This window comes from Piliocolobus tephrosceles, chromosome 2, assembly GCF_002776525.5.
Source record: "Piliocolobus tephrosceles isolate RC106 chromosome 2, ASM277652v3, whole genome shotgun sequence".
Taxonomy (NCBI): Eukaryota; Metazoa; Chordata; class Mammalia; order Primates; family Cercopithecidae; genus Piliocolobus; species Piliocolobus tephrosceles.
Genome location: NC_045435.1, coordinates 78,751,136 through 78,763,450, shown reverse-complemented (window position 1 = coordinate 78,763,450; position 12,315 = coordinate 78,751,136). Strand labels below are relative to the sequence as shown.

Sequence of the window (12,315 nt, the reverse complement as noted above, 5' to 3'; positions counted from 1 at the left end):
TCACTAATTCATCACAGTATCTCATCAAACCAGTTCAACACATCTCATTTACGCATTCCTAAAGGAAATGACTACCTTTTTTAAAAAAAGGACTTTCTGTTATAAATCACTTAGACTAAATACCAAGTTCTTTTGGCATTCATAGGATAATTTCTCCTGATACTTTTTCCAAGACAAATATAGATTTATAGAATATAGACGTTTAAATTTGAACAAAGATATCTCTACAGTTTATCAGAAAACAATAGGAGATTCTCCCAGCACGTAAATGCCTTGATAAACAGCTACTATTTTCTTCTGAGAAACACATTCAAGACCCATAAAGAGCACCTCACACACTGAATTGCCCTCAGAGGGAGGATAAAATGGTCGTTGGTTTCTACAAAGAGAATGAAAATGGTTTAAGATGAGGCTTTTTTTTTCCAGGTAATTGGGGGGATAAGAAATACAGCTGGGGCTCAAATCCAGCGATATCTAGTCCAGTCAGATGGTCCTATGGACTGAATCCCCCAAAAATTCACATAAAAGCTCTAACCTCCAATCATGTTTAGAGACAGGGCCTTTGGGAGGTAATTAGGTCAGGAGTGTAGAGCTCACATGATGGCATTAGTGCCCTTATAAGAGGAAACACAAGACATCTCTCTCTTTCTCTCTACCATGTGAGGACATAGCAAGGACACAGCCATCTGCAAGCCAGGAAGAGGACCCTCACCAGGAACAAAATTGGTAAGCACCTTGATTTTAAACTTCCCCCAGCCTCCAGAACCAAGAGAAATAGATTTCTGTTATTTAAGACATCCAGGCCAGGTTCGCAGTGGCTTTTGCCTGTAATCCCAGCACTTTGGGAGACCGAGGCAGGTAGATTACTTGAGGCCAGCAGTGACCAGTCTGGCCAACACGGCAAAACCCTGTCTCTACTAAAATTACAAAAATTAGCTGGGCATGGTGGCACACACCTGTAATCACAGCTACTCAGGAAGCTGAGGCACGAGCATGGCTTGAACCCATGAGGTAGAGGTTGCAGTGAGCCCACATGGTGCCACCGCACTCCACCCTGGGGGACAGAGTGAGACCCTGTCTCAAAACAAAAACAAAACAAAACAAAAAGACACTCAGTCTGGTATTTTGTTATAGTAGCCATAGCAGACTAATACAGATGGTTTGTGGGAAGACGAGACAAATATTTGAAAATAGGATGCACCGGTATGGTTGCCATATGCACAGATCCTACTCTTACCTTTCTAGCTTCTAGGAAACACGGTTAACTAGATATTCCCACCTGCCCTCACAGAAGGCAACAGACAAAATATTAGCATTTGGCCTTCTTTTTCATTGTTGTTGTTACTTCTCATTCTACCAGCCTAAGCCAAATCTTCAGTTTCTTCCTATCATCTCTTCTTCAATTTTTTCTTTAAAGCCCAAATTGTCTTTAAAATTCACATTTACTCACCTTGACTTTGGGCAAAAATAAATGAATACAGCTCTGCATCTTCAAACTCTTAAGAGGCAGTGGGGAAGGATGGAAAGTACAGTACTGGTACCAAAACCATGTTTTGGTTCTAATTAGATGTGTCCTTGTGGGAAATCATTAGCCAGTCTATGCCTCAGTTTCTGCTTCCATAACATGAGGGTGTACCTTCCACATCAATGGTCCATTGTTGCTCACTGATGGAGTGGGGCAAGGTGAGCCTGAAGAAGTAAGGAGAGAGAAGACTATGTAGGGATTGTGGGCTACATTTAAGAAGCTGCTGGAGAATTTTTAACCCTGAATGAGTCAAAAATACAGGCTGGGAAGGCGGGAGCTCAGCCACTACTGGTGAGGAGCTATAGGAATTACAAATGCAACAGACAGCCTAACAGCAGCTCTGGAGGAAAGGTGAGATATAGAGATGGTACAGGGTGCTGAGCAGGATTATGGACAGAAATTTGTGAGAAACTAGAACTGTTAGAAGAGCAGCAGCAGCAGTAGTGGGAACAATGGACTATGTGTTCTTCGAAGCACAAAAGCTAACTTCAGGTGAAGTTGAGTAAGTTACTTTTATAACTCTTACCTAATCTCAAAATAAAGTTAAAAAAAAAAAAGCTATAATTCACAGCATATACAATAGTCAACTTTGAGTTCAAAGTGGATCAAAGGCCTAAATGTAAGAGCTAAATCTATATAACTCTTAGAAGAAAACATAGTAATCAATCTTCACAACCTTGATTAGGCAATGGTTTCTTAGATATGACACCAAAATCACTAACAACAAAACGAAACATAAATAAATTAGATATCATCAAAATTTAAAACCTTGTTTCAACAACAACAAAAACCCCAAGGTGATAGTGGTATTAGGAAGTGAAACCTTTGGGAGGTGATCAGGTCGTGAGGGCAGAGCCCTCATAATTGGGAATAGTGCTCTTACAAAAGAGACCCGAGAGCTAGCTCTCCACCATGCAAAGACACTGCCAGAAGGTGCCATCTATGCATCAGAAAAAGTACCCTCACCAAACCCCACATCAGCCAGTACCTTGATCTTGGACTTCCGAGTCTCCAGAGCTATGAGAAACAAACACATTGTTTATAAGCTGCCCAGTTTGTGATATTTTGTGAGAAGACTGAACAGGCTAAAACACAATATAACTAATAAGGGTCTGGTATATAGAATACATAAAGAACTCCTACAATATAACAGTAAGAAAACAAATAACCCAATTTTAAAATGGGCATAAATGTGAATAGACACTTCTCCAAAACATAAAAATGAAAATGGCCAATAAGCACATGAAAAAACACTGTTTAGCATTAGTTACTAGGGAAATGCAAATAAAATCACAGTAAGACACGGCTCATACCCACTAGGACACCTGTAATCAAAAGGACAGACGATAACAAGAGTCGGCAAGGATGCAGAGAAATTGGAACCCTCATATATCAGTAGTGGAAAACAGTTTGGCAGTTTCTCAAGAAGTTACAACATAGAGTTACAGTATAGCCCTGCAATTTCAATGCTAGGTATATATCCAAGAAAAGTGAAAACACATGTTCACACAAAAACTGGTACACAAATTTTCATAGTAGCAATATTCACAATAGCCAAAAAGTAAAAATAAGCCTGGACAACATAGTGAGACTCTGTCTCCTCAAAAAAGTTTAAAAATTAGCCAGGCTGCAGTGGCTCACACCTGTAATCCCAGCACTTTGGGAGGCTAAGGCAGGCAGATCATGAGGTCAGGAGATTGAGACCACCCTGGCTAACACAGTGAAACTCGTCTCTACTAAAAACATAAAAATTAGCCAGGCGTGGTGGTGGGCACCTGTAGTCCCAGCTACTTGGGAGGCTGAAGCAGGAGAATGGCGTGAACCCGGGAGGCGGAGCTTGCAGTGAGCCGAGATCGTGCCACTGCACTCCAGCCTGGGCGACAGAGCGAGACTCCATCTAAAAAAAAAAAAAAAAAAAATTAGCCAGGCATGGTGGTAGGCACTTGTAGTCCCAGCTACTCAGGAGGCTGAGGCAGGAGGGTTGCTTGAGCCCAGGCGGTCAATGCCACAGTAAACTATGATCATGCTATTGCGCTCCAGCCTGGGCAATAGAGCAAGACCCTGTTAAAAAAAAAAAATCCAAATTTTCATTAAATAATGAATAAACAAGATGTGATGTATCCATACAAACATGTATTATTCAACCATAAAGAGGAATAAAGTATATATACATACTACGACATGGACGAACGTATATGATTCCACTCCCATGAAAAGCATACTGACAGAAACTTATTAGGGGCTGCCAGGCACCAGGGAAAAAGGGGAATGGGTATGCATTTCTTTTTTGGGTGAAGAAAACGTCCTGCAATTAGATAGTGGTGTTAGTTGCACATCCTGTGAAAAACTCAAAACCAATGAACTATACACTTTAAAAGTGTGAATTTTATATGTGAATACCTGAATTTTTAAAAACGGAAACGTAGACACAATAATTCAAACCTTAAAAAGGCATAAAATCATAATTATAGTCTCTCTCCCATTGAGCTTGAGGTTTTCTTCTTTCAATAACCATTGTTAAACAATTTCCTATGTATCTTTCAAAGAAAAATTATGTACGTACTTTTCCTTAACATAAATTATATTCTGTGGGAGGCTGAGGCAGGAGAATTGCTTGTACCCAGGAGGCGGAGGTTTTGGTGAGCCAAGATTGCGCCATTGCACTCCAGCCTGGGCGACAAGAGTGAGACCCCATCTCCAAAAAAAAAAAAAAAAATTACATTCTGTTCCGTTCTCACTGCTTTACACACTGCTTTTTTCCTTAAGATCTTGAAGATCATAATATTTCAGTACATAATCTATTCATTAATTCTAAGATGCTTTGAACTTTCCTGCTTCTTCCCTTGCTCACACTTAGGAACTGATTCACCATTTATCTGCCTATCAAATTCCATCCAGCAGGGGAAATAAGTGATTTCTATTGCCTCTTTGTGTAATTTCTGTAATTTTTCCTCAATAAATATTGTGTATAATTTTTTAATTATATAAGCTGAAATTTTAAATTACGCAGCCCTAAAGGTTCAAATCAATTTTCACCTTCCACCAGAAAATTTCACTTAGTCTCTGGACCACTGACGATATAGTTTGTTTTGTTTTGTTTTGTTTTGTTTTGTCTTTGAGATAGAGTCTGGCCTTGTCACCTAGGCTGGAGAGCAGTGGCACGATCTCAGCTTATTGCAACCTCTGCCTCCCAAGTTCAAGCAATTCTCCTGCCTCAGCCACTCAAGTAACTAGGATTCCAGGTGTGCACCACCCCACCCGGCTAATTTTTTTGTATTTTTAGTAGAGACGGAGTTTCGCCATGTTGACCAGGCTGGTCTCGGACTCGTGAACTCAAGTGATCCACCCACCTCAGCCTCCCAAAGTGCTGGGACTACAGGCATGAGCCAGCACACCTGGCCGACTTGTCTCTTCAGTTAAATTCTGGAGAGCAAGGATTCTTATGTCTCGATCTACCGATTAACGTAACAGAATCCTTTGCGCATGTTAGGTGCTTATTATGGCCTATGTAAACAGTCTCAGTGCTCCTACTATAATAGGTACCAACAAAAATTTAGTGATGCTACCCTCATACTGATCCTGTATTACTTATTATAAAGGACTCTAAGCTTAGGTAGGAATTCACTAAATGAGTAATACAGACAGAATTGAAATAAGCTAGACCAAAAGAATACCTAGTTCATTATTTCAGAAAAACTCAATAAATAATTACAATTGCCAACTTTATCAAGTGTTTTCCTTGTGCCAGGCACTGTGTTGTATCAATCAATCCTCACAATAGACTAGAAATGAGAACTATTAAAATTATCATCTCACTTCATCTGCCCATGGTTGTAAACGGTTATCAGTCAGAATACCTACATTCAGGAAACCTAACTTTATGTCATTGACATAGGTCACTGGTCTGAGTTCATTATTCTTTCGTCCAAACAGAAGCAAGTGTCTACTGTGCATTTCACAGGATCGTAAAGCATTTTGCCAACTAAAGGATCACAAAAATGCTAAAAGCAGTTCATACAACTCATAAAATAGCCCTAGGTACTATAATTACATTTAGTATTAGCATGTAAACAGGAACACTTTGAGAAATGAGGTAAACTATTACTACCAAGAATCTAAGAATTTTAGTTCAAGCTACCACTGGCATTTCACGTCTTCTTTGCTTCAGTTTCCCCTAAATAGTAAACAAAAGTAGCTTAATTTTGTACCCAGGATAACACAGTATAGTGGGGGGAAATTAGGCTTCAGAATCAAAAGGACTGCGGTTCAAATCCTGGCTTACTAAGCAAGTGATATGGGGCAAGTTACCTCTTTTAAGTTTCAGTTCCCTTATTTAAAAAGAGTTTAGCCGGGCATGGTAGCTCATGCCTATAATCTCAGCACTTTGGGAGGCAGAGGGGGGGATCATGAGGTCAGGAGTTTAAGACCAGCCTGGCCAAGATGGTGAAACCCCATTTCTACTAAAAATACAAAAATTAGCCAGGCGTGGTGGTGGGCACCTGTAATCCCAGCTACTCAGGAGGCTGAGGCAGAGAATTGCTTGAACCCAGGAGGCAGAGGTTGCAGTGAGCCAAGATTGTGCCACTGCACTCCAGCCTGGGTGACAGAGTAAGACTCCATCTCAAAAAAGAGTTTATGGGCTAGGCACGGTGGCTCACGCCTGTAATCCCAGCACTTTGCGAGGCTGAGGTGGGCAGATCACGAGGTCAGGAGTTTGAGACCAGCCTGACCAACATGATGAAACCCCGCCTCTACTAAAAATACAAAAATTAGCTGGGTGCGGTGCCACGTGCCTGTAACCCCAGCTATTCAGGAGGTTGAGGCAGGAGAATCGCTGGAACTCGGGAGACAGAGGTTGCAGTGAGCTGAGATTGTGCCACTGCACTCTAGTCTGGGTGACAAAGCGAGACTCTGTTTCAAAAAAAAAGTCTAAAGCCAGGCATGGTGGCTCATGCCTATAATCCTAGCACTTTGGGAGACTAAGGCACATGGACTGTGGGAGGCTGAGGCAGGCAGATCACTTGAGGCCAGGAGTTCAAGACCAGTCTGGGCAACACAGCAAAACCCTGTCTCTACAAAAAAACAAAAAGTAAAAAAGTAGCCAGGCTGTAGTCCAGCTACTTGACAGGCTGAGGTGAGAGAATTGCTCGAGCCTGGGAGGTCCAGGCTGCAGTGCACTGTAGCCTGGTGACAGAGCATGATCCTGTCGCAAATAAATAAAATCTATATATTACTTAATAATTAGAGTGATGGAAAGGAATAAATGAGGCTGAGCAAAATGGCTCACGCCTGGGATCTCAACACTGGGAGGTGGAGGCAGGAGGATCCCTTGAGCCCAGGAGTTCAAGATCACACTGGGTGACACAAAAATAAAACAATTTATTTGGGCATGGTGGCACACACCTGGAGTACCAGTTACTTGTGAAACTGAGGTGGGAGGATCACTTGAACCCAAGAGTTCAAGACTGCAGTGAGTCATGATCACACACCACTGCACTCCAGCCTGGGCAACAAAGTGAGACACTGTCTCATAAAAAAAAAGAAAGAAAGAAATGAGATATACAAATAAAGTTTCTCTTTAAAGTAAATTTTCTGTTAAAGTCATAGAACAATCAAAGAAACAACTGGGCTTATAGTTTTGCATCTTCTGTGCGAATCCACAACCTTCAAAGCCTGTCAACCACAACAGAGCCTGAAGTTGCTCAGCCCCTGATGTGTGCCAGGCACCGTGCTTAGTGCCTTCGCACACTTGATTTAACTCTTAGGGAACTCTGAAGTTGGTTCCTGTTTATACCAGCGGAGATGAAGCATACAGAGTGACTTCATCAAAATACTACATCTAGTAAGTACTCAAACCAGGATGCCAGCCCTGGTCTGACTTTACAATTCACTTTACTACTTTAGCCTACCTCCCACAAGTCAACTAATCAAAGCATCTCAAGCCAGAGAGTGTAAAACTGCAACTGTCAAACTTTTTGTTTCCAACATCCCTTTATACTCTTAAAATGTATTGAGGCTCTCAAAGAACTCCTGTTGGTATTTCTTTTCATTTTTTGAGATAGAGTTTCATTCTTGTTGCCTAGGCTGGAGTGCAACGGCACAGTCTCAGCTCACTACAACCTCCAACTCCCCAGGTTCAAGTGATTCTCCTGCCTCAGCCTCCTGAGTAGCTGGGATTACATGTACGCACCATCACGCCCGACTAATTTTTTTTGGTATTTTTAGTAGAGATGGGTTTCACCATGTTGGCCAAGCTAGTCTTGAACTTCTGACCTCAGGAGATCCACCCACCTCGGCCTCCTAAAGAGCTGGGATTACAGGCACGAGCCACCATGTACGGCCTAGAACTCTTGTTTATATGGGTTACGTCTATCAACATTCACCATTGTAGAAACTAAAAGTGATCATTTAAAAAAATTGTTATTTTAAAATAATAACCTATTACTCATTAACATATTCCATTTTCATGAAAAGTAACTATACTCAGGTTGAGTATTCCTTATCCAAAACGCTTGGTGGGATCAGAAGTGTTTTGGATTTCAAATCTTTTCAGATTCTAGAATATCTGAATTATACTTACTCAGTTGGACATCCCAAATCCAACAACCTGAAATCCAAAATGCTCCAATGAGCATTTCCTTTAAGCATCATACCACTACTCAGAAAGTTTCAGGTTTTGGAGCGTTTCGGATTTTGAATGTTTAGGAAAAAACCACCTGTATTCCTAAATAAAACAAAAACTTTACTGAGAAGATGGCATCGTTTACACGTTTGCAAATATCTTGAATGTCTGATTTAATAGAAATAACTAGATTCTTATATCTGCTTCGACGTTCATTCTTTTTTAAAAAAAAATTGTTTTTCTTTAATGTTTGCTCTTGGCAGAATCATTCTATGTTCATTCTATTGCAATATATCGTTCTGGTTGAAGAACATGAAGAAAAGCCACACATAGTTTGAAAACATCCTGGCCAGGCGCGGTGGCTCACGCCTGTAATCCCAGCACTTTGGGAGGCCGAGGCGGGTGGATCACGAGGTCAGGAGTTTGAGACCGGCCTGACCAACATGATGCAACCCCGTCTCTACTAAAAATACAAAAATTAGCCAGGCGTGGTGGCGTGTACCTGTAATCCCAGCTACTCAGGAGGCTGACGCAGGAGAATTGCTTGAATCCGGGAGGCGGAGTTGCAGTAAGCTGAGATTGGGCCGCTGCACTCCAGCCTGAGCAACAGAGTGAGCCTCTGTCTCAAAAAAAAAAAAAAAGAAAAAGAAAGAAAACATCCTACAAATCTCCTGAAATGGTCTCAGAGATGCCCAGAAGTCCTCAGACCACATTTTGACAACAGCTGGTTTACAAGAAAAACAGAAAAGCATATGTGAAGAGAAAATTCAAAAACATACTCCAAACATACATGCCTACACATAATGATCATCTGGAACTGATTCTGATTAAGCAGATGGGTGAGCCCCAGAATCCTCATATGCAATAAATGCTCCAGATGATTTTTATAATAAGAAAAACAAAATAACTCAAATAGAATCCCAATGATACAAAAATAGCTTAAATTTACCAAGATATAAATGTTTAGCCTTATTTTCAATAAGCATTAGCAGATATATCCATATCCCAGGTAAAACAGAACATAATCCTTTATTTCAAAGTTACATAATGGTGTAGAATTTTCAGGCACATATACCCTTGGCTCTCAAAGAGCTCAAAGTTACTAAAGTTTATATCCTAAAACCCAAGCTTAGAAATATTTCAAAACAAATCTTTGATTATATAAGATTATAACTGCTCTCAGGTAAGGCAGTAAACGCTTGTTGCCTTCCAATAACATTCCTCCTTCTCCTTTTATTAATATAGGCATATCTTGTTTTATTGTGCATCATTTTATTGTGCTTTGCAGTTACCAGTTTCTACAAATTACAGGTTTGTGGCAAGCCTACATTAAGCAAGTCTATGGGCATCATTTTTCCAACAATGACACTTTGTGTCTCTGTGTTACATTTTGGTAATTCTCACAATTGTCATTCCAACAATGACACTTTGTGTCTCTGTGTTACATTTTGGTAATTCTCACAATATTTCAACCTTTTTTGTTACTATTGTATCTGTTACAGTGGTCTGTGGTAAGTTATCTTTGACGTTACTATTGTAATTGTTTTGGGGCACCACAAACCATGCCCATATAAGATGGCAAATTTAATCAATAAATACATGTATTCTCACAGCTCCACTGACCAGCTATTACCCCATCTCTCTCCCTCTCCTCAGGCCTCCCTATTTCGTAAGACACAACAATAATTGCAATTGGGGCAATGAATAACTCTATAATGGCCTCTAAGTGTTCAAGTAAAAGGATGAGTCACACATTTCTCACTTTAAATCAAAAACTATAAATGATTTAAGTTTAATGAGGAAGGCATGTCAAAAGCTGAGATAGGCCGAAAGCTAGGCCTTTTGGACCAAAGATCCAACTTGTGAATGCAAAGGAAAAGTTCTTTTTTTCTTTCTTTTTTTTATGCAACAGGGTCTCACCATGTTGCCCAGTCTGGTTTCGAACTCCTGGGCTCAAGGAATCCTACCTGCCTCAGCCTCCCAAAATGATGATATTACAGGCCTGAGCCACCACACCCAGCCAAAGGAAAAGTTCTTGAAGGAAATTAAAAGTGCTACTCCAGTGAACACATGAATAAGAAAGTGAAACAGCCTTACTGCTGATGTGGAGAAAGTCTGAGTGGTCTGGATAGAAGAGCAAACCAGCTACAACATTCCCTAAGCCAGAAGCCTAATTCAGAGCAAGAGCCTAACTCTTTTCAATTCTGTTTTTCAATTCTGTTACGGCTGAGAGAGGTGAGGAATCTGCAGAAGAGAAGTTGGAAGCTAGCTAAAGTTGGTTCATGAGGTTTAAGGAAAGAAGCTGTCTCCATAACATAAAAGTGCAAGGTGAAGCTGCAAGGACTGACAGACAGCTGCAGCAAGTCATCCAGAAAATCTAAGAGAAATGATGAAGGTGGCTACACTAAATAACAGATTTTCATTGTAGATGAAACAGCCTTCTATTGGAAGACTATGCCCTCTAAGACTTTCACAGCTAGAGAAAAGTGAGTATCTGGCTTCAAAGTTTCAAAGGACAGGCTGACAGCCAGGTACAATGGCTCACGCCTGTAATGCTAGCACTTTAGGAGGTGGAGGCAGGAGGATCCCTTGAAGCCAGGAATTTGAGACCAGTCTGAACAACAAAGCAAGACCCCATTTCTACAAAAAATTTAAAAATTAGTCTGTTGCATAAGCATACGCCTGCAGTATCAGCTACCGGGGAAGCTGAGACAGAAGGATCACCTGAGCCGGGAGTTCAAGGCTTCGGTAAGCCATGATTGCATCACTGCACTCCAGCCTGGGTGACAGAGTAAGACCATCTCAAAAAAAAAAAGAAAAAAGAAAAGAAAAGAACGTCTGCTTTGTAAAATTATATTTTTGTAAAATTATATTTATGATGAGTTTTTTGTTTTTTGGTGTTCTTTTTTTTGAGACAAAGTCTTGCTCTGTTGCCCAGGCAGGAGTACAATCTCAGTTCACTGCAACCTCTGTCTCCCAGGTTCAAGTGATTCTCCTGCCTCAGTCTCCCAAGTAGCTGGGATTACAGGAATGTGCCACCAAGCTGGCTAATTTTTGTATTTTTTAAGTAGAGACATGGTTTTACCATGTTGGCTACAGTGGTCTTGAACTCCTGACTTCAAGTGGTCCACCCTCCTCAGACTCCCAAAGTGCTGGGATCACAGGCATGAGCCACTGCACTTGGCTTATGAAGAGTCTAATGATCTCACAAACTGTTTATGAGAATATTTATGAATAAAAGCAGACTCTTAGTAGACATGTTTAGGAGACTGCCGCCCAGACTATGCTTTGGAAGTGTCCCTCCTATCGCAGGGGTGAGCCTAAGTGACTACTACTGCTACCAAAACCTTGTCTCCTAACCACAAGTGAACAAAATGGGACACCTGTCCCATGCTGAGCCAATCAGATACTCCAGTATTAAGCTTCAGCCTCATTCCAGAAAAAGAGTTTGGCTAAAATCAGTACCATGGAAACCCAAAGTCAAGCAGAGTAATGGGGGAGCAGAAAATGAGGCCACTGCAGCACAAACCAGCTTCAGCATGGAGAATGGAACAGACATGCAAAGAGCAAAGATTAAAAAAAACAAAAACACAGCTCCAGAGACAAAGGCAAAAGCCTGGGGCTTTCCAAATCCCACAAGTTCATCCCTGCTTCCCACACACTTGGATTCCAAAAGACTGCCTGGAATCCTTATAATCACTGTCCCTTTACTTAAGTTTATTTGAGGTTTCTGTTCCTAACAATCAAATTAATCCTTGACAGACACAAAATTATATAAAGAAAAAAAGCATTAACAAAAATGCCAAATATTAATAGCAGTTGCCTCTTAGTAGAATTAAGAGTGATATTTTCTTAAGAGTGATATTTTCGGCCAGGCGCGGTGGCTCAAGCCTGTAATCCCAGCACTTTGGGAGGCCAAGACGGGCGGATCACGAGGTCAGGAGATCGAGACCATCCTGGCTAACACGGTGAAACCCCGTCTCTACTAAAAAATACAAAAAACTAGCCGGGCGCAGTGGCAGGTTCCTGTAGTACCAGCTACTTGGGAGGCTGAGGCAAGAGAATGGCGTAAACCCAGGAGGCGGAGCTTGCAGTGAGCTGGGATCGCGCCACTGCACTCCAGCCTGGGCGACAGAGCGAGACTCCGTCTCAAAAAAAAAATTAAAAT

General features: G+C 41.1%; 1 protein-coding gene across 6 annotated transcripts in view; it reads right to left on the bottom strand.

Moving 5' to 3' along the window:
* Positions 1–12,315, bottom strand: part of DENND6A (DENN domain containing 6A) — an 80,287-nt gene that overhangs the window by 57,899 nt on the left and 10,073 nt on the right. The window contains exons 1-2 of one of the 6 annotated variants that reach the window (XM_023200968.2): positions 2,514–2,994; positions 1,451–1,689 (exon numbers count right to left, since the gene is read on the bottom strand). The exons of 4 other annotated variants lie outside the window; for them this stretch is intronic. In XM_023200968.2, the coding sequence (XP_023056736.1) occupies positions 1,451–1,489 (39 nt within the window). In that variant the 5' untranslated portion in view covers positions 1,490–1,689; positions 2,514–2,994. Of the gene's footprint in view, positions 1–1,450; positions 1,690–2,513; positions 2,995–12,315 lie in introns of those variants that run through there. One more of the 6 variants, XM_023200963.2, reaches the window with a different exon arrangement.